Source organism: Hyaena hyaena, unplaced genomic scaffold (genome assembly GCF_003009895.1).
Source record: "Hyaena hyaena isolate Hyena2069 unplaced genomic scaffold, ASM300989v1 scaffold_296, whole genome shotgun sequence".
NCBI classification, from domain to species: domain Eukaryota; kingdom Metazoa; phylum Chordata; class Mammalia; order Carnivora; family Hyaenidae; genus Hyaena; species Hyaena hyaena.
The window spans coordinates 1,478,403-1,499,144 of NW_024080931.1; the positions used below are offsets into that span (position 1 = coordinate 1,478,403).

Consider the following 20,742-nt stretch of genomic DNA (forward strand, 5'->3'; position numbering starts at 1 on the left):
TATTAACAAATATTCTTCCTCACATACGGGGTTCTTCCGACAGTGTGAGTTAGGTTTCTGTCTCAACACAAAACCCCCAATACCACTTTTTTGAGCCTCAGTTTCCCCCTCTGAAGAAGTGAGATGAGAGGCATTGCTCAGGGTGGGCCGGGGGGAAGCCCCACGGGTCGTGGCCTTGCTGGCATTCACCCTGCCTCAGATGGCCAGCTCAGGGAACATGTGAGAGCCACGTTCCCCTCGCTCTCCCCCTGAGGCTCCCGGGGGTGCTTGCTCTCAGCCTCCTCCATGCAGCCCTCCAGGGTTTCTCTGCTGATGCTCACTGAGGCCTGCTCTGTGCCTGGGAGCTGGTGCGGGGGTCATGGAGGGGGACAGGGAGAAGTGGCCTCCCCCGCGGGGCTCTCGGTGGAGCCAGGAGACTCCTGAAGGCGGCACTGTGGCGTGGGTTTCCCAGGGAGAGGCCGTCAGGAGATGTCAGACTCACAATTATAGGTCCCAAGATGGGCACGGGGAAGGCGCTTACCGAGCAGAGGGGAGGGGAGGTGGGGAGAGGGCCCAGGGCCCCAGCCGTGAAGGAGCCCAGACGGCGGAGGACCAGACGGGAGACCACAGGCCGGGCAGCAGGCGCTGGTCTGGGACGGCGAGCCTGGGGCCCCAGCGTCCGAACCTGTGAGCGGAGCAGTTCCACCCCCCCCCCGCCCCCACCGTCCCCGTGAAGGCAGGGGTGACCCTGGGCGGAGTGTCCGCTGCTTGTGCCGGGACCGACCGAAGCTGGTGCTGGCGGAGAGAGCCGCACAGCAGAAGTCGGTCAGCAGACGGGCGTGGCCTGGAGCTCTGCCCTTGAGCCCAGTTGCCGGCGTGGGGGTGGGGGGCTCACACAGGTGGCTGGGTGCTGGGGGCACATTCAGGAGCAGCCTGGAGGGTCAGGGAGAGCCACCCAGAGGGGAGGAAGCTTCCAGTTGCCGTGAGGACGGGTCAGCTTGGGCTGCCTTGAGCCGACCTGACAGCCAGCCCTGTGGGCAGAGTGAGTCTACAGGGACTAGGGACCCCCTGCAGCTGAGCTACCTTGAACTTGCCCAGACCTCTGAGCCTCAGTCTCCTCAGCTGTAAAGTGGGTCCAGGGACGGTAGTCTCCCTGGAGTGTTAGAAGGTTGGGGGTGTGCTTCCTGGGCGCCAGCCCAGCGCTGGGGGGTGTGCGCACCTGTGGTTTTTCCGACAAAGATCTGCAAACAGAAGACGGCAGTACACGGGGTATACAGTAAATGTTTTTATTATGAAATATTTTGTTATTTTTTAATGTTTATTTTTGAGAGAGAGAGCGAGCTGCAGGGGAGGGGCAGAGAGAGGGAGAGAGAGGATCCCAAGCAGGCTCTGTGCTGTTGGCACTGAGCCCGACATGGGGCTTGAACCCACGGCCCAGGAGATCACGACCTGCACCGAAACCCAGTGGGACACTTAAGCGACTGAGCCCCCCAGGCGCCCGACACGTTGGTGTCTGTTACATCAGGCTGTGCTTTTCTGGGCGCTTCCAGTCTTTTGTTACTAAACCTCTCCCGTCCCCGGAGCAGGGCCCAGCACGCGGGAAGTGCTCCGACTTTGGGTGAGCGAGTGAATGAGTGAACAATGAACGGAATGTTCTTCGGGAAGGTGGGCACTAAGAGCAGTCTGTGATTCCGTCCCTGCCCTGACTCACCGTTCCCGGCGGTTCAGAGTAGGACACGCGGAACCGTGAGAGGAAAACCGTCCGAGGGGAAGAGCGGGGTCTCGCTAACCCCGAAGCCCTGGTTTGAGACTTGCCCGAATTTTGCAGTTTAGCTGCTGCCTGGGTCCTGCCCCTGTGGGGGCCCCGCTGGTGGGCTGTCCCCCGGCTGCGGGGCCAGAGCCGTGAGGGTCCCGCGTGCGCTGGGGCCAGGCGACCGGGGTCCAGCCCAGCCCCTCCCGGCCGGGGCAGCGTGTCCCGCGGTGTCTGCGCCTTCAGTCCCTGACAGGAGATGTCGACGGGGCACCTGCCCCGTGTGGACACTGTCCTGCTCCCCACGTGGGAGCCTCCGGCCACATCCCGCGTCCCTCCCCTGGGCGCCGGGCGCAGCGGTGGGCCCGCCTGACCCGCCCCGGGCTCCGTGCCCTCCCCGTCCTCCCGCTTGCAGTGGGGACCTCCTTGTCCTGGCTGTCGTCGCTCCGTGCTCTTCCCCACATCCGCGCCCCCTGTCCATCCCAGCCTCTCCCGCCCAGCTCCCGCCGCCCGCGTGCGGGGACTGGGTGGGGGCGTGGGGACGTGGCGCCCACAGGCCCGGCGTGCCCTCTGCTGGTAAGGACAGTCCTCTTCAGTGACGTGAGGCCTGAAAACAACGAACTTGGCGAGGTGGAGGCTGGGCAGGGGTCCGGGTGCCAGGGGACTGCTCCAGGCGGCAAGTCGGCATGTTGGGGACAGACCCTCTAGGAGGCAGTATTCAGGCCAAGACCCGCTGAGTGACAGAGGACAGGAGCCAGCGTAGGGACAGCGCCTTTGAGGCAGAGGGCACGGTGGGTGCTAAGGCCGTGAGGTGGGAACCGCTGCCTCAAAGGTGTGTTGAGTGCATGTGCGTGCAGCCCAGCTCCTGGCACGCTGGCGCTCGGTGCCGCCTAAGCACGCGCACTCCTGGGGCCGACTCACTCATAAACGTGGCGGCAGAGGGCAAGATTGACCTTTAACCTGGAGGAAAAAGATTGCATTCAGAAAATTTTCAGCTGAGGGGCGCTGGGGCCCCAGCCGGTTGAGGATCAGACTCGGGATCTTGGCTCAGGTCATGATCTCATGGTTTGTGAGTTTGAGCCCCGTGTCGGGGCTCAACACAGAGCTTGCTTGGGATCCTTTGTCTCCCTCTCCCCCACTCTCTCTCAGAAATAAACATTAAAAAAAAATTTTAATTTTTGAGAATGAGAAAGAGCATGAGCAGGGAAGGGACAGAGAGGGGCAGGGGAGCCACAGAATCTGAAGCAGCTCCAGGCCCCGAGCTGTCAGCACAGAGCCCAACGTGGGACTTGAACCCACAAAGTGCGAGACCATGACCTGAGCCGAAGTCAGACGCTCCGCCGAGCCCCCCAGGTGCCGCCAAAACATTTTTTAAAAAAGCAAATTTTTCAACTGTACTGAAAAGTTGAAAGAAGCAGACAGTGGTCACTCGCTCGGTACTGCTTGGGTTCTACCCTTGCCCGGTGGCTGCATCTGTTCCATGTATGGCCCCTCCCCCCTCCCTCCCCCTCATCCCCCCTCCCCCACACCCCCTCTCGCACACCCACACCCCCTCGCTCTGGGGTTTTAGTGCCCCTGGAGGGCCGCCTGTGTTTAAGGGATAAAAATCCCCTCAAGCCGGAGCCCTGTGAAGAGCAGGTGGTGGGCGCACAGGGCAGAGGCTCCCCGATCCCACTTCTCCAGGCCAAGACCCGTGACCTTGTTACGCCGCTGGCTGCCCGCTCCGCTGTTTAGTTCTTCTTCTTTTTTTTTTTTTTTGTTCATTTATTTATTTTGAGAGAGAGAGCGAGTGTGTGAGCCACGGAGGGGCAGAGACCGAGGGGGAGAGAGAGTCCCAAGAAGGCCCCGCGCTGTCAGCACAGAGCCCAGCATGGGACGCGCCCCCGCGAGACGGTCACCCGCGCCGCCCCGGCGCCCCCGCTGCGCGCAGTCCTGGCGTTGGTCGGGGTGCTCTTGGGTTTTCTGAAATTTCATCTTTCCAAGTCCGTTCCTTTTCTGTGTCCTTGCCGTGCCAGCCAGCGTCCCCGCTGCCCCCCGGCTCCCTCCCTGCGCCCCCGCCGGTTTGCCGCGGGTTTTTCGGGGGTTTTCGCTTACAGCCCTTTGCCCCGCCTGTGCCCCCCCCCCAATCCCCGCTTCTGTTTATTTGTTGCTCTGGTTTCTAGGGCCATTTGGACGCGAAGTGAAATCCACAGTGGATGCTTTTCTGGATTCTGAGATGTGACCGTAGGGTTCTTCACTTCAGCCCTGGGAGCGTCTTCAGCCCCCCCCCCCCCACCTCACAGCACTGCCTGCCAGAAAGGAATGGAGTCCGGAGAAGGTTCTGGATGGTGCATATCTTTGGGCAGTGTTTTTTTTTTTTTTAATTTTTAAAATGTTTTATTTATTTTTGAGAGAGAGAGAGAGAGACAGCGTGACCAGGGGAGGGTCAGAAAGAGAGGGAGTCACAGACTCTGAAACAGGCTCCAGGCTCTGAGCTGGCAGTCAGCACAGAGCCCGACGCGGGGCTCGAGCCCACGAATCGCGAGATCATGACCTAAGCGAAAGTCGGACGCTCAACCGACTAAGCCACCCAGGCGCCCCAGTTAATGCTTTTTTAAATGCAACGAGTTCAGGTTGGACTTAGAAGAGAAGTTAAAGTTCTAACTCCCTTCTCCGTCCGCAAAGAAGCCCCTGGTAACAGATCCTCCCGTTCCTTTGCCAAAGGCCCTGGGCCCGAGCCCACACGTGTGTGTTTGCCTGCGGCCCCGGCCCCTGATTCCGCACCTCACTGGGGGGGCGGGGGGGCTCCGATCTCTGGCAGGGACCCGGCCGGGACCTTGGGGCTCAGGGCTCCCAGAGGGCAGAACCAGAAGCTTCCACCCTTCCCCACGTCATCCAGTGTCTTCTGTGCACGTGGCTGCAGAGAACCGGCTGCGGGGCCTTTCCATTCAGAGAGAGGATTTTCAAGTGTGGCCTGTAAGCGCCCTCGGGGCCCAGCCTGCGGGCTGGGGCACCCCCGCCCCGAGTTCGCGCCTCCCCACAGGGCCTGGGCCGGGTCGCCCCGGCTCATCAGGGAAGCGTGTGCGCGGCTGGGCCCCACCTCCTGGCTCTTGGCTGCTGCCCGTCTGCTTGTACTCGGGCCTCCTCCCTCGCTCTGAGTCCTGGGGCGCCAGCACCCCCCCCACCGGGGTGTACGCAGCCTTGCCCTGGGAGCGGCCCCGCCCTGGAGGCCCTTGCGCAGCCCTGACAGCCTTGTGCCCCCCGCTGCCCTCCCCGGCGGTGACTCTGCACTCAGCTCTGCAGGCGTCTGTCGGGGTAACTGAGTGGACCTGGTCTCTGTAGTGGGGGAGACGTAACACGCGCACCAGGGGCTGCCGAGTGCCTGGAAGACCCAGTGGAGGGGGCTGCAGTGGCCCCGGCGCTGGGAGGGTCAGGGTCAGTGGGCACAGTTTGGGTGGATTCTAAGGGCACAGGTGGTGGTTGTGCTGAAAGACAGGTGACCAGGGTCCTCCCTGGGTCCCAGGGGCCCAAGGTCCTTCCTGAGCTTTTTGTTTCCACATCATACAAATGCGTAGAAGAGGCTCTGTGGAAGCTCAGGTGTGGGCAGGGGGGAGGGGAGAGGGTGGTGTCCGACCTGGTCAGCCCGCACACGGGCATGGCCCTGAGGTGGGAGGCCCTGGCACCTGCGAAGAGCACATATGATGTCATTGTTGCCTGGAGGGAAAAGACAGGGTGTGCAGGATGGGGCCCGCAGTGCAGTGTGGAGGGGGGAGGGGGGAGAGACACGACCAGGGCAGGGGCCCTGAGGCCAGCTGGAGCACGTGAGCAGGGAGCAGCTGATAGGCGGTGGGCCCTGCACGCCAGGAGGAATGGGCTTTGGCCTCTCCAGGCTGAGGAACAGGCTCAGAGAGAAGCCCCTGAGGGCGCGAGGAGCTCCCTTTGTTCCTCTGGGCCCTGGGGTGGCTGTGAGGTCACCCGCACTGAAGCCAGCAGAGCGGCCTGTGGCAGGGTCCTGTGGTAGGGCTGGGTGGCGGGCTGGGGAGGGGGGCCCAGCTCTGCTGCCCTAGCTTTGGGCACCCACGGAGGCGCTGCGAGACCACAGGAAAGCGGCTCAGAGAGGTGGAGAGGCTCGGCTGAAGCCACACAGCGGTGGACAGCAGGAGAGCCCAGCCTCAGCCCCGACAGTCTGGGCCCCGAGTGTGCCCCCTGCCTCCCGCCCAGGGGCTGGCACGGCTGTGTCCCGTGTCCCCCTGCTGTGTCCCGGGGCAGGCCTGGGCCCAGCACGGCACGCTCACCCCCTCCCCAGGCTATTTTTAAAACTTAATTTTCTCAAAAATGGGGTGGCTCATTCAGAAGAGAGTGGGTCCCGTCCTGGGCTGGGAGGAGCGACATCGTGGCCTGTCGTCCCACCGGCCTGGCTGGTGGCCGCACAGGGCGGGGCCGCGTGACCTCCAGCAGGGGACTTGCTGTGAGCAGCCACCCCCCCTGGGGACTTGGGAGGGTCCTCAGAGGCACGGAGCCTGAGCCGTGGTGGGGCAGATGGACCCCCCCCCACGGGGCCTCCTCCCTGAGGCTGGTGTGGACGTGGCCGGGCAGGCCCCTGACCCTGATAGTGAGCCGGGAGAACTGGGGAGCAGGTGGAGCCATTCGGGGGTGAGGCCGGGACCTCCGTGTTGGGCCTGCTCGGCCTGGGAGCGGCAGAGGATGAAGTCCAGAATGTTCTGCCCTGGTCTACCGCCAGCTTCTTGCCCTCTCGCCTCCTCCTTCCCCCACACCCTGGACGTAACACCATGAATTGTTCTGTTGGGCGGCCAACAAAAATATTATGTCAGCTTTCTAGCACCTTCTATGACCTGCTTGCCTCTAGCCAAGCCTTAGGATGGGCCCGGGCACCCAGGCTGGGGGGTCTGCGGGTGGGCACCTGGGGCCTTGGGCAGGCGACCCAGCCTCCGTCTGTCGGCTCTGACTCTGCTGGGGTGTCCTCTGCTGGGCCCTGCAGCCGTGACCGTGGCATCAGCCGGCCGCCCACCAGCCTCCGTGTCCCCATCTGGAGCGCCTCTGACGCATGTGCCACGCGCAGTGGTGGCCCTGGGCGCTGGACGAGGACACTGGTCACCCACCCGCTCACCCGGGCTTGCCCCACGGCCACTGTCTCCTTTTTGCAATAAGTATAATTCATGCCATAAAATTCAGACTTTGAAGCACGTGGTTTCGTTTTTTGTGTATTCACAGTGTTGTGCCAGTCACCACTGATTCTAGAACATTCTTATCCTGCTGAAGGAATCCCCATTCCCATTAACAGTCACTCCCCATCCACAGCCTCAACTGCTTTTTTTTTTTAATTTTTTAATATTTTATTTATTTCTGAGAGATAGAGGCAGCGTGAGCAGGGGAGGGGCAGAGAGAGAACGAGACACAGAATCCGAAGCAGCTCCAGGCTCTGAGCTGTCAGCACAGAGCCCGACGCGGGGCTCGAACCCACGAACTGTGAGATCATGACCTGAGCTGAAGTTGGAGGCTTAACTGACTGAGCCCCCAGGCGCCCTCAGCCACTCTTGACACCGGAACCCTGTCTCGGCCGCACACCCGCACAGCCGTGCCTCCAGCCCAGACCCCCCTGAGCTCCAGACTTGGGGTCCGGCTGATCCTGGAGGTCTCTGTGCGGGGGCTCCTGGGCGTCTCACACTCCGCTCGGCCGTGCTGCACCCGACTGTCCCCACACCTGTCCTGCCTCGTCCCTCCGTCTCAGCTGAGGCCACTCGTTCCTTCCGTTAGCGGCTTAGCGAGAGTCCTTAGTCATCTGCATTCCCTGCTTTTCGCTCTGCCTGCAGTGAGGACAGCCCGTCTGTCCTCCCCTGAGACCTGTCCAAAATCTGCCTGCTCCCCCTCCGCCTCCTTCACCTGGTTCAGCCCATCTTCTCCTGAAGGACCAGCTCAGTCCCCTCCACCCTTGCCCCGTCCATCCTCCCTGCAGCGGCCACCAGAGGGCGCCCACGAGCACCCGAGTCAGGTCCCCTCCCTCTGCCGACAGCCCGCCAGGGCTCCCACCTTCCTGGGGGGAAAGCTCAAGTCCTCCCTTGTTGACCTGACCCCTCCCCTGTCACCCAAGCCAGCTACCGGCCTGACCGTAGGTACCCAGCGTTGAGTTTCTGTTGTGGCTGACGGTTCGCCACAGTTGGATCCAAAACCACTCTGGAGGTCACTAGGCTTAAGATGGTCTCACCCGGGGAAACCCAGGCAGGGCTGGTCCCCGCCCCCTGGGGCCCCAGAGAGACCCTCTCCCGCCTTTTCCGGCCTCCACAAGTGCCACATCCCGGCCTGCGGCATGGGGTCCGCCCGTCTCTCTCCCTCTCGTGAGGACACTGGGCCCCCGGGAACCCAGGTGGCCCTGACCTCAGGGCCTTGGCTCCCTCCCACCTGCCGAGCCCACCGTCTGTAGGGGCAGGGGTGTATCTGCCGTCCATACCTGTTGAGCGGATAATTCTCAGCAGAAGGTGCTTTGCGGGTGAGGACTCCAGGGCTCAGGCCAGTGCCCGCCCTGCACAGGGAGCCAGGGCTGGGGGGCAGGGTCCCGAGCGATGAAAACCCCGGCTCCCTCACCGCGAGCCTCTCCACGGCGAGCACCTCTTTTCCGGGGGCAGTGTGAACGGGCCAGGGAGCCGCTCCCGCCCCGTCCCCTGGCCCAGCCGGTCACCTGATTCCTCCGCGGCCCCAGGACCCAGGATCTGATTAAGCCCTGCTCCCGCCGGCGGGGGAGGCCGCGGTTTTTGGCCATTTGCTGCCAAGGACCCAACGACTTTGGGGTCAGTGCGGGGTCGACATCCACACCCCTGCTCCTGGCCGGGGTGCTCTCCCTCCACAGGGGCGCAGGGACCTGAGCGAGGGCAGAGAAACCGGGGTGAGGGCCACCCCGTCTCCGGCTGAAGCCTCTCCCTTCTCTCTGCAGGCTTGGCCCAGAAGAAGATGGCCCCGTCGGAGGTGAGTGTCCTGTGGCCCAGCTGACCCACTTCTCCGGAGGCAGACCAGCCCCGGGCCTGCTGTGCGGCCTGGGGCCACTCGCTGCACCTCCCTGGGCCCGTGGGCAGGCAGGTGGCAGGCACAGCGCCCCGAGGTTCGGGGCGGAGGGGTGGGGGGGAGCTGCCGGGGAGGGAAGGGCGAGGTCGCGGCCTGGACAGCCAGGGACAGAGGGACCGGAGGCCGGGGGCCAGGGACGTGGAGCGGTGGGAAGCCGGGCCAGGTGGGTCCTTGAGGAGCTCCCGGAGGGGGCTGTGCGGTCAGATGCGGCCACATGGCTGGTGCAGCGTCTCCAGAGAGCGTTCTCTGGTGTGGCCGCTCCTGCCCCCGCCCCGCCCCCGTGGGGGGTCGGCCCTGTCCCTGGTCCTGAAAGCGGCCTGTGCGCACCACCCAGGCGTGGCGTTCTGCGCTTGCGCTAGCCTCCTGGGCCAGACACTCATGTCCCCCCGATGCCACCTGCCACGTGGGGCCCCTGTGAGGAGGGCTCTCCTGGCGGCCACGGGGCAGTGGGGAGTCAGCGAGGGGGGCAGAGCAGGGGCGAGGCCGCCGATTCCTGGGGAGGGCCCGCCCCCTGGTGGCCAATGAGAGGAACTCGCGGGAGCCGGCCCAGGAGTGAAGGCTGCCGGGAACCCCCGAGGGGCAACGGGGGTTGGGCTGGTCTGAGTGCCCCCAGCTGGGGGCCGGAGGGCTGCGTGGCTGTTCGGATGGTGGCAGGTACACAGTAGATGGTCCTGAAACGTCCGTGACAGTGCAGCCCCCCTGCCCCTCCCCCATTCTCCCCCTTGGAGCCAGTGCTGGTGGCTCCCACACAAATTTGTCTCTCCTGCCCTGTCTGTCCCCACACAGACCCCAGGCCAGTGGGACTTCTCCCCGGTTCACAGTCATTCCAGCCCAGGGGTCTCGGCTGGGATAGAGGACACTGTGTGGCGTTGAGGACATCTGTGGTTGTCAGGACGGCGTGAGGCTGCTCACTGCTCACAGTGCATGAGACGCCCCTTAGGGGATGACCCAGCCCCCCCGCCCCCGTCAGCAGGGCAGGGGAATCCCTGAGGTTGGGGTTCTGCTCCTGAGGAACCGGAGGTCTGGTCTGGGCGGGGCCCCCTGGATGTTCAGAGGTAGACCGTTCATGTGGCCCCTGCAAGGGACAGGCCACCTGCTCTGCCCTGGAGCCCGTCCACACCAGCCTCTGCTGCATGCGGCTTGACAGCCGGGGACTCAGGCGCTCTGGTCAGGATTTCCAGAGCTCTCTGGCCCCAGTGGCGCCTCCATGCTGCTGCTTAATGCTTCCTGCTTCCTGTTCTCCAGGCCCCGCCGATGACTGGACAGCTGGGCCCTGGCCACGGGAAGAAGCTGGGTCATCGGGGAGTGGACGCGTCTGGCGAAACCACCTACAAGAAGGTTCTCTGCCCGCGGCTGGTTGCAGTGGGGCGGCGTGGGGGGGGCCCCCACACAGGGGTTGCAGACAGATGCTCTGGGTGCGGCCCCTCCATCCCAGTGAGGTCCTCACCTGCTGTCACCATCACAGGCTTCGGGTGACACGCCTGCGGCTGCAGCACCGCCTGCCCGGCCACAGGAGCCTCCTGGGACCCTGGGAGACTGTGGCTCTCCTCCCTTCCCCTGGGAAGCGGGCTGAGCTTTCACTCCCACCCCCTCCTGCTCCAGCGTGGGCAGACTTCGTCCCCAGCAGCCCCTGACATGCCCCACTGTGGCTGGGGAAACCGAGGCACAGCAGTAGGGTCGCTCGCCCAGCGTGACTGTGCACGTCATGGGTAGCAGCAGTCCGGGGTCACGGAAGTGAAAGGATGTCACTCTGTAAACGCAGGTTCCCCCCAGAAGGAAATCTTGATGGTAGATAGACCCTTGCTGAATCGGGACAGTTTGAGAACTTGGAACCTTCTAGAACCTTGATGGAAAACAGGCCTGGGGGCCTCATGAGGTGATACTGGCGTCTCAGCCAGGCCACCCTTCGCCATGGGGTTGTGTGAGCTCAGCAATGGCCCAGACAAGTGGGGGGCAGGCACCCTGGGACCCCATGATGGGGATGGGTGCCAGGGTCGAGCTGCAGGCTGCACAGCCGCCCCATCCTGCCACCCTGAGGGGCGTCTTGTTTAGCCTCCCCCCCGCCCCCGAAGCCAAGGGCCTTGATGCAGCTGGGTCTCCCCGCAGACCACGTCCTCCACCCTGAAAGGGGCCATCCAGCTGGGCATCGGCTACACCGTAGGCAACCTGAGCTCCAAGCCAGAGCGTGACGTGCTCATGCAGGACTTCTACGTCGTGGAGAGCATCTTCTTCCCCAGGTAGGCCTGGCCGCACCACAGAGGCTGCCTGGCGCCTGGGATGCCCACCCAGCGCGCAGACGCGGTAGGGACGCAAAGCGGCCTTGCTGCTCTCTGAGTGCCCTTCTCTGCTGGAAACAGCACCGGCCTCCCTTGGCTTCTTCTGGGCTTCAAGGTCTGACCCTGTCTTGGTTGTGATGTTAGTTTGCTGCCCAGAGCGATGCAACACAGCACTGATTTTAAGAAACAGGAAGAGACATAAGTTTACTTTTCTGTCACATGAAAAGTACTGATGGGCAACCCAGGGCCGCCGGGCAGCTCCCCGGTGTTGGGGTCCCGCGTTCTTGTAGCTGTTCCGCCATCCTCATAGGCAGTTTTTGTAGCCCAGGGTTTCAGGTGGCTGCCTCAGATCCTGCCATCACATCTGCATTCCACCAGCCACAGGAAGAGAGCACATGATCCTCCCCAGGCAGGGCAGGATGGGGAAGTGGCATGTTTCTGCCCCACTCAGGGCCCATTGGCTGAGCACAGTCGTGTGGCCAGAGCTATAGCTGCGGGAGAGGCTGGGCAGTGGGCTCCCTCCCGGTCAGGTACTGGCACTCCGCTCTCTGTCCCCCAGGGAGCTCCGCGCCGTTGTCTGGGTTGGCTGTCTGGAGAAGGCCTTGGAGCTCAGGGGCCAGGGCGCTGCTCCTGTCTGGGGCGTCCGCACTGCTGGGGAGTGGGGGGAGTGGGGGGAGTGGGGGAGGCACCCACGAGGCCGCCGCCGTCCCTCACAGCCCCCCTCTCTCCTTGCTCCGCAGTGAAGGCAGCAACCTCACCCCCGCCCACCACTTCCAGGACTTCAGGTTCAAGACCTATGCACCTGTCGCCTTCCGCTACTTCCGGGAACTCTTTGGGATCCGGCCGGACGATTACCTGGTAAGAGCGTCAGTCAGCTGCTGCTGCGTGACAAGCTGCACTAGGCCAGGTGGCTCACAGCGCCACCTGTCGGTCACCTCGTGGTTTCCGTGGGTCAGGACTTCACGCGCGCGTTTCATCCCAGTTCTTTGCCCAGGGTTGCCGTGGAGGGCGGGGCTAGAGCCTGGGGCACCGGAAGGAGAGGCAGCCTGCCTCCAGGCCCACTGCCACGTGGGCGGGACCCCACTGTCCGCAATCTGGGGCGTCCGTTCCTTCCCTGCGGGTCTCGTGATCAGAGCGTGAGGGACCTGACTGTCCTGCCGTCTTTGCTACGTCTGTTGGTTGGAGACGCGTCACAGGTCACACCTCCATTCTAGAGGAGGTGGGTCATGGGGACCAGCTGAGCGTCCCCTCCAGTGCTGGTGTGGCTTTAGTCTCTCCAGTTAGAGTAATCTTGGAATGTCTGGGGGCCTCAGTTGGTTAAGCATCGACTCTTGATCTCGGCTCAGGTTGCGATCTTGTGGTTCGTGAGTTCGAGCCCCATGTCAGACTCCACGCTTGCGTGCACGGAGCTTGGGATCCTCTCTCTCCCCCTCTCTGTCTGCCTCTCCCCTGCTTGTGCTCCGTCTCTCTTTGTCTCCGTCTCTTTCTCTCAAATAAATACACGTTTAGAAAAGTCAGAACCTAGGCGTTACCCTTCGATCTCACAGTGATGGATCAGGACTCCTGGAAGTTAGAGCTCGAGTGCGCAGGGGTCCTCACCTGGGTGGGTCCGTCTGCTCTTGCGAAAGGTCTGGCTGGTCTGTCTGAAGTCCGCCCGCTCGCTGTTTTGCGACTTTGTGTTCGGGAAGCCTGACTCCCCGTGCGAGACCGCGTCCATGGCTGTTGCATCTACTCCATGTGATCGCCACTGCCTGGTGTCGCTGGGGCTCGGGCCCCGGTCCCCCCGGCACCCCCAGTCCCCCTGGTTCTCACCTGCAGCGACTCGCCTCCCTGCGTGTCGGGGGGTCCCTGGCCGCTCGCTCCCCTCGGCACTTAGTCTGTGGGAAAGCTGTGCCCTCAGCCACTCTGTGTCCTCCAGAGGGAGCAGCATTTGCTCCGGCCAGGAGTGTGTCCAGGTGCCCCACAGTCACGGTGCCCCTTGCCGGGGCCAGGCCTGGGCCTCTGACCGCGACTCTGGCCCTTGCCACGTGCCTCCCCCCGCTGGCCCCGTAATGACGGTCCCTGTGGCCCCGCAGCCTTACTGGGGCGAGGCCAGCCTGGTGGTGCTGCTGTAGAAACGGCCCGGGCGACCTGGATTTTAGGTCTTGGGGAGAGAAGTGGACGCCTGTGGCCATGTGGCCTCTGTCGGCTGGCGGGGTGTGGACACAAGCAGAGCGGACGCAGGGCGCTGGCCGCAGCCCGGTCTCGGCCTCGAGTGGGTGCTCGGCAGATGTCCTCCGTCCTTGGGAAGACCTGCTCCGTTGTAGTGATGGTGCCCCGGGCCCCTGGACGAGAGGCCCCGCCCCTGCCTGTCAGCTCTTCCCCCGGGACCCCGTGGCCGTGGGCACCCACACCTCGGCTCCAGAGACTTCTGTGGCAATTGCCGGTGGTCCTGAGTTTCGTGGGTGCTCCCCCACCATCCCTGTGGGAGCCCTGGGCTGTCCCCATCTCAGGATGGCAGGGGGGAGGAGGGGGGGAGAGGGGACACGTGTGGGGGTGGGGGCTGCAGACGGCCAGCCTCGGGCCACAGACACCCTCCCGGGGCGCCGAGGGGGAAGGGGGCACATCAGGGGCCGTCTGCCCGTGACCCTGTCCCAGTGGTCGGCGGTCACCTGGTTGGGAAGTCTGCGCGTGCCACCACTTCCTCCTTGGCAGCTGGGCCGAGCCCTGTACGCCGTCTCCTAGGCCGCTCCCTCAGGGCAGCTGCCATTGGCATTGGTTCCAGACCTTTCTCTGCTCACAGACTTCTTTTGCGGAAAGCCGCACACGCCCCTCGGCGCTCATCTCTCAGAACTGTCCTCTCCTACCTCAGGGTTTCCCTGTTCCTGGGGGCTCTCGGGGCCCAGGACGCCCCTCACTGCTGCCTTAGGTGGCAGGGCCGGGTGAGGCAGGGGTGAGGAGGGAGAGCACGGGCATCCAGGGCCTGTGTTTCCAAGGGTGTTGGTGCCTTCTGGCTGTGGGCGGAGCAGCGCAGGTCTGAGGGCCCTGCTGGCTGCAAACGGGACCTCCCCCCCCCGCCCCCCCACCCCCAGCTGCCTTCTTGCTGCCTCTGGTCAGCACAGCCGGGAGGCCCGTTGGCTTGGCTCCCGGCCGCTGACAGCCCTGGGTGGGGCCCCCACACGGCTCCGGCACCGTCACCCCCCGCCCCCAGTGCAGATGGGTCTCGGGCACCCTGTCCTCCGGCCGTCTACACGTCCACACATCCTGTCGTATAGACGGGCTTGCGTCAGCCCCACTGCAGCCTGTGCCGTTTCTGAGCCGGTCACCGTGTGGGGGACTCTGCCAGCACCTTCCCCCTGAGGGGCCTGGGAGGGGCTGTCGGCTCCATGGCCTGAGGTGCAGGAGTGGGGGAAACTTTTGCGCCCCCCAGGTGACCCGACCGGTCAGCACCAGGGCAGCGGGCAGTACCAGGCGGTGCTCTCGGCCCCGTGGTCGGCACTAGGTCACAGGAGTAGGGGCGGTAGCTGTGGCCGTGGGCTCCTTTCAGGGTGGCGCCTGTGGTCCCTGGGGAGTCACGCTCTGGTGGTGCCCGTCCCACCATGGCCAGCCTGGGACACCGGGGACACCGGGACACCGGGCCACACTCTGTAGTTTGCGCAGCACCACGTCCTGCTGGACCACGGCTGGTTCTGGGATTGGCCGTGGCCAGACGGCAGGTGGGGCCGCCCCAGCTTCCCCGGGTCGTCGTCCAGCCAGGGCGCTGACTGCTGGGGCTTGGGTTAGGGTCCTTACACCCAGGTATTCAGCAGGAGTTCTCTCGGCGTTTACCCTGTGGCCCAGCAGGGACAAGCTGTGGCCTCGCCCCTACCGTATACCAGCGGTGCTCAGTCGGGACTCTAGGGGTGCAGGGGACAGACCCCCAACCCACACAGCCTGAATCCCAAAAATCACTTCATTGGCTCGTTCACTGGAGAGGCCTAGGGGTAGCGGCCTGCGGGCCTCACTTCCCTGCTTAACGGACCAGACACCTGCCTTGTGCTGGGCCCTGTCGTGGGTGCCAGGGACCCTCGTGAGAAAAATGCTTAAAAATCCGTGGGGCCACAGAATTTATGGCTTGTTGGTAGGGAGGACGTGTGGGGCTGATGGGCAGCAAGCATGGAAAAGCCTACGTCCGTGGAAGAGAAGACAGGGAAGAGAAGGGTGTGCAGGGGCCAGGGTGGGGGCTGCTCGCCAGAGACACAGGCTCTTCTCTCTGTTCCTGTGTGTGTGGCTTCCATACCAAAGGTTGTCTTGTGGTCCAGCGTGGCTGCTGGGGTTCCAGCCATCACATCAGCTTTCCAGGTGGGAGAAGGATGGGAAGGAGGGAGAGGCACCAGCGTGTGTCACCCGATGAGGGATTCAGAAGCTTTTACAGACTGCTCGTTGCCAGAGTTGACTGTTGCAGTGTCACCTAGCTGTGGGGGAAGGTTGGGCAGCGAGTCTTGGCCAGATGGGTGCACACCCTAGCACGACTGGGTGTCTGTTACTAACAGGAGAGGGACCTTGCCTTAGGAGATTGGCACCCAGGCTGCGGCTTAGCCTGGGGTTTGATTCCTTGCTGTGTGGCCTCAGGCGTGCCGGTCTCCCTCTCTGAGCCTATTTCTTCATCTGTGAAAGGAAGCTGACAGTGACCTGTTCCAGAGCTGTCCGCTAGACACTGGGTGTGTGGGGCGTCAGCGACCCACCTGCCCACTCACTGCCCCCCCAGTACTCGCTGTGCAACGAGCCACTGATCGAGCTGTCCAACCCCGGCGCCAGCGGCTCCCTCTTCTATGTCACCAGCGACGACGAGTTCATCATCAAGACGGTGATGCACAAGGAGGCCGAGTTCCTGCAGAAGCTGTTACCCGGCTACTACATGGTGAGGAGCCCCGCCCCCGGCCCGCCCCCGGCTGCTATGTGGGAGGAGCCCCGTCCCGCAGCCCCGCCCCCGGCCACTACGTGGTGAGGAGCCCCGCCCCGGTCCGCCCCCGGCTGCTATGTGGGAGGAGCCCCGGCCCGCAGCCCCGCCCCCGGCCCGCCCCCGGCTACTATGTGGGAGGAGCCCCGTCCCGCAGCCCCGCCCCCGGCCACTACGTGGTGAGGAGCCCCGCCCCGGCCCGCCCCCGGCTGCTATGTGGGAGGAGCCCCGTCCCGCAGCCCCGCCCCCGGCCACTACGTGGTGAGGAGCCCCGCCCCGGTCCGCCCCCGGCTGCTATGTGGGAGGAGCCCCGGCCCGCAGCCCCGCCCCCGGCCCGCCCCCGGCTACTATGTGGGAGGAGCCCCGTCCCGCAGCCCCGCCCCCGGCCACTACGTGTGAGGAGCCCCGCCTCCGCCCCGCCCCCGGCTAGTACGTAGTGAGGAGCCCCACCCCGCATCCCCACCCCCCGCTACTACCTGGTGAGGAGCCCACCCTGCCCCTAGCTCGTCTCCTGTCCTGTCCGGAGCAAGTCCCAAGAGCAGAGCTCGGGCAGAGGGGGTCTGGGAGGCCCCTCTTGGGCGGGCCATGGGAAGCCTGCCTGGGTCCCGAGCCTCCCCTTCAGGGTCCCCCCGTGTCCCCTCACACTCGGCAAGCAGGAGTTGCCGTCTAGGCCCTCCTGGCCTTCCCCGGGGATGGGGGGCAGTAGGAGTGGGGGCGGAGGGGGCAGTCCTCGCTCCCTTTCCCCTCCCCCCACTGGCATCCCTGAGTCATGGATCCCAGAAATCATGGCTGGTGGCTCGTGTCTTGGTAGCTGGTGACTCAGGCGTGGGGGAGGGGGGCCGGACCAGCAGCTGGGGTGTCACAGAGGACCAGCTGCCAGGGCACTTCCCGTTCCCGTTCCCTGTGACTCACGGCCTGGGCGGGGGTGGAAGCAGGAGCGGCAGGGCTGGTGGCAGGGTCAGAGTGCCCACCCCCCCCCCGCTGTGCCCGGTGGGCACCTGGCATGGGTGCAGCAGGCCTCTCTGGGCAGCTCTGTTTGGACTGTGACCCCTCCCCGCCCGGGGCATCAGTCATTGGTGTGTGTGAGGCTCCGGTGGCCCTGCTCCCACCGCGGGGGGTCGGCGAGCTCTCTGTAAAGAACCATCCAGAAAACACCGGGGCTTGTGAGCCAGGCAGCCCCTGCCTCCGTGGCTCAGCCATGTTGTCGCCACAGGGAAGCCACCATGGACCCCGAGTGAGGGGCAGGCTCCCCGGAAAAGTTCATTTACTTACACTGAAATGTCAATTTCATGCTGTTCTCACATGTCACAAAATAGTGTTTTCCTTTTTCCCCCTAACTTTTTAATAACATAAAGCCATTCGTGGCTTGCCGCTGGCCGTGGGAGAATAAGCGGGGAGTGGAAGTTGGCCCTGTACCCAGAGTTTGCCGACCCTTGTGCTGACCATGCCTCGAAGGCGTGACCCTGTGTCACCCCAGGCTGGGGCAGTGGGGACCAGGGTCTGACCCGGAGGGGAGCCGGGCCCTGACACCCAGAGCACCTTGTCTGGTGGGACCTGGCTAATGTCAGAGTGTGGGGCCAGCCCGGCGGGGGGTAGTCAGGGAGGGCTTCCTAGGGGTGGTCCTGCTCAGAGCGCGCTGGCGACGGCGCTCTCCCCTCCTCCGCCCCCCAGAACCTCAACCAGAACCCGCGGACGCTGCTGCCCAAGTTCTACGGGCTGTACTGTGTGCAGTCGGGCGGCAAGAACATCCGTGTGGTGGTCATGAACAACATCCTGCCGCGCGTGGTCAAGATGCACCTCAAGTTCGACCTCAAGGGCTCCACGTACAAGCGGCGGGCCAGCAAGAAGGAGAAGGAGAAGAGTATCCCCACCTACAAGGACCTGGATTTCATCCAGGACATGCCCGAGGGGCTCCTGCTGGACGCAGACACCTTCTCCGCCCTCGTCAAGACGCTGCAGCGGGACTGCCTGGTGAGGGGCCCCAGGCAAGGGCGGGCCGGGGTCCCTCACCTCCCTGGGCCTCAGTTGTCCCATCTATGAAACGGGGACGCTGGTAGAAGCGAGTGCAGTGTGAGCCCCAGGCCCACAGCCTGCTTTTCCCTCCACGTCAGTGTGGTCTCCTCCTCCCCCTGCGGCCTTGGGGTTCCAGCCTGCTTCTCTAGAGATGAGGCCACAGATGCCCAGTGGGGGGCATGCCTGCCCGAGGCCCCAAGGCCCACCACCTCTGGCTCCCGAGACCTCCCCCAAGGACCACCCCCCACCCCGGGGCATCCCTGAGCCCAGGTGTCAGAGGCCTCGGAGCCAGGAGCAGACACTGTGTGCGGAGTTTCCGGAAACCCCCCCCGCCCCCCTGTGGATGCCGCACCCCAGGTCCCATTGCCCCCCACGTGGCCTGGCCCCTTGCCCCCGCCCCCTTGGTTTCCTGGCTGTCTGTGAAGTGGGGGTCAGGACAGGCCCCCCGCGTGGCTGTGGGGACCAAACGGTCACAGACCCGAGACGCAGCCTGGGGTCACGTGGGGCCGCATCTGGGGATGGGGGCCAGGGGCGTGACCTGCCGACCCCGCCCCCGGCAGGTGCTGGAGAGCTTCAAGATCATGGACTACAGCCTGCTGCTGGGCGTGCACAACATCGACCAGCAGGAGCGGGAGCGGCAGGCCCAGGGCGCCCAGAGCACCGCGGACGAGAAGCGGCCGCTGGGCCAGAAGGCTCTCTACTCCACGGCCATGGAGTCCATCCAGGGCGGGGCCGCGCGCGGCGAGGCCATCGAGTCGGACGACACGTAGGTGGCCGGGGACTGAGGGGCCCTCGGGAGTGAGGCGGGCGGGGAGAGCTGGCCGCGAGGGCGAGAGATGGGGAGCAGATGAGTCCAGAAGCCCGTCTGCGGCCGGTTCCTGGTTTGTGGACCCGGGCGCCAGCCTGCCGGTCCCGTGAGGGTCACAGGTGGACGCACAGCCCCCCGGGTGTGTGATGCCCGGGGCGTTCGCCGTCCGTGTGGGGAACACATACGTCCCTCGTCCCGTCGGAGCCCAGAGTGGGTTAAGGCGCTAATTACCGCCTGAGGCAAAGCCGTGCAGTGCTGAGTGCTGGGGACCGAGGCGACACTTACAGCAGGCGCCGAACCCAGAGCCCAGGGAGAACAGCCCCTGCGGTGGAGGACGAGGTCACAGGCTCAGAGAGGGGCGCACCCCCTGCCTGGGCCACACCTGGGGGTGTCCCCCCTGTCCTCTGGCACCACGGACACTGGGCCAGGTCGTTCTCTGGGGCTTCCTGAGCACTGGCTCCCTACACCCCGTGCGAGGACACTCGCAGTCGTGAGGGCCACAGACGTCTCCAGACATTGTCCAGTGCTTGAGGAGGACTGTCCGCGGCGGGAACCCCTTCTGTAAACGGGGTCGAGGCCGAGCGTTCAGGGAACCAGCACTGGGGCCCACGTGGAGGGGCCATAACCCCCAGCGTCAGCTAGGGAGCCGGGGGCTCACAGCTGGGGAGGATGGGGGGCTCACAGCTGGGGAGGAGGGGGTTCACAGCTGGGGAGATGGGGGGCTCAGCTGGGGAGATGGGGGCTCACAGCTGGGGAGACGGGGGGAGCCCCACTGCTGGGGAAGATGGGGGAGGAGCCCCGGTGGGGTGGGGGAGCGAAGGGGGGGGGCGTGTCCAAAGGCCTGGCGTGCTGGCCCGACCTCCACCGTCTCGGTGTTTGTAGGGTCCGTGCCAGGCCTGGCAGGGGATGATGGGGCGCACAGGTGAGCTGGGCAGTGCTTGGAGTGCAGTGAGCGGAGCCTGGGGGCCCCGGGCCTGGCAGGTCTGGGGTAATGGGGACTTGAGGACAGTCGCTGCATCGTGTGACCTCACTAACGTGCTGGGCCGGGTGCGTGTGGGCCCGGGGCTGAGTGAAGTGACTAACTCCCCAGACGGGACCCAGAAGTGCTGGTGGCCCCGCCCAGGGCGTGCGTGTGCGTGCACACCGTCGCGTGGGGGCCGGACCCCTTGCCGGCCTCCAGCCTGACGTGTCTGAGGCGGCTGCAGAGCGGCGCGGCCCCAGCCGGGCTGCCACCTGCCGGAGCCTGTGGGCTCTGCTCCTTCAGCCTCCCCGCGCCCTGGCTCTGGGCCCCGCCCCCAGCGGGGCGGCTGGTGGGGGTGCTGACGACCCCGGCCCTGTCTCTCTCGGCAGGATGGGCGGCATTCCCGCCGTGAACGGCCGCGGGGAGCGGCTGCTGCTGCACATCGGCATCATTGACATCCTGCAGTCCTACAGGTGGGTGCCCCCGCCCCTGCACACAGGCCTCCTCGGCCCGGATCGCTCCCTCTGGCTGCTCAGCCCCTGGGCCTGTAAGGGAGGCATTCAGACCCCACAGGCCGGTTCCACCTTCCGGGTTGTTTGAGGAACGAGGCGAGAACCCACGTCAGATGGAGCTCGGGGCTGGTGTGGGGCGTGTGGGGTGTCGCCAGCTGGTCCAGCCCTGTCTGTTGAGCATCGACTGTATGCCGGGTGTCCGGCTAAAGTGCGCTGGACAGAAACCCCCGCAGCCAGAAAGCACAGCGTCTGGGGACAGCTCAGACGGGCGGAAGTAACCGTGGCTGCGGCCACGTGTCGTGTGGTCTCTGGCGCCGCAGAACCGAAGCCTAACCCGCAGCTTAGAGCCGGGTGTGGCCACCCGTTCCCCGCGCCTGTCCCGCGTGAGGTTTTGGGGGCGAGCATGTCTTGTTTTCTTTCCTGAGAGTAGAATGTGTTCCTTATGCACCGTCGGGACAGGACAGGGGGGACC

At 64.9% G+C, this 20,742-nt stretch overlaps 1 protein-coding gene across 10 annotated transcripts in view; it reads left to right on the forward strand.

Moving 5' to 3' along the window:
* PIP5K1C (phosphatidylinositol-4-phosphate 5-kinase type 1 gamma) overlaps window positions 1-20,742 on the forward strand; it is a 48,132-nt gene that overhangs the window by 11,810 nt on the left and 15,580 nt on the right. For all 10 annotated transcript variants that reach the window (XM_039247510.1, XM_039247513.1, XM_039247515.1 and 7 more), the window contains exons 2-9: window positions 8,655-8,686; window positions 10,028-10,120; window positions 10,889-11,019; window positions 11,799-11,916; window positions 15,785-15,937; window positions 17,648-17,947; window positions 18,550-18,755; window positions 20,148-20,231. In XM_039247510.1, coding sequence (XP_039103441.1) covers window positions 8,655-8,686; window positions 10,028-10,120; window positions 10,889-11,019; window positions 11,799-11,916; window positions 15,785-15,937; window positions 17,648-17,947; window positions 18,550-18,755; window positions 20,148-20,231 — 1,117 coding nt within the window. The remainder of the gene's footprint in view (window positions 1-8,654; window positions 8,687-10,027; window positions 10,121-10,888; window positions 11,020-11,798; window positions 11,917-15,784; window positions 15,938-17,647; window positions 17,948-18,549; window positions 18,756-20,147; window positions 20,232-20,742) is intronic.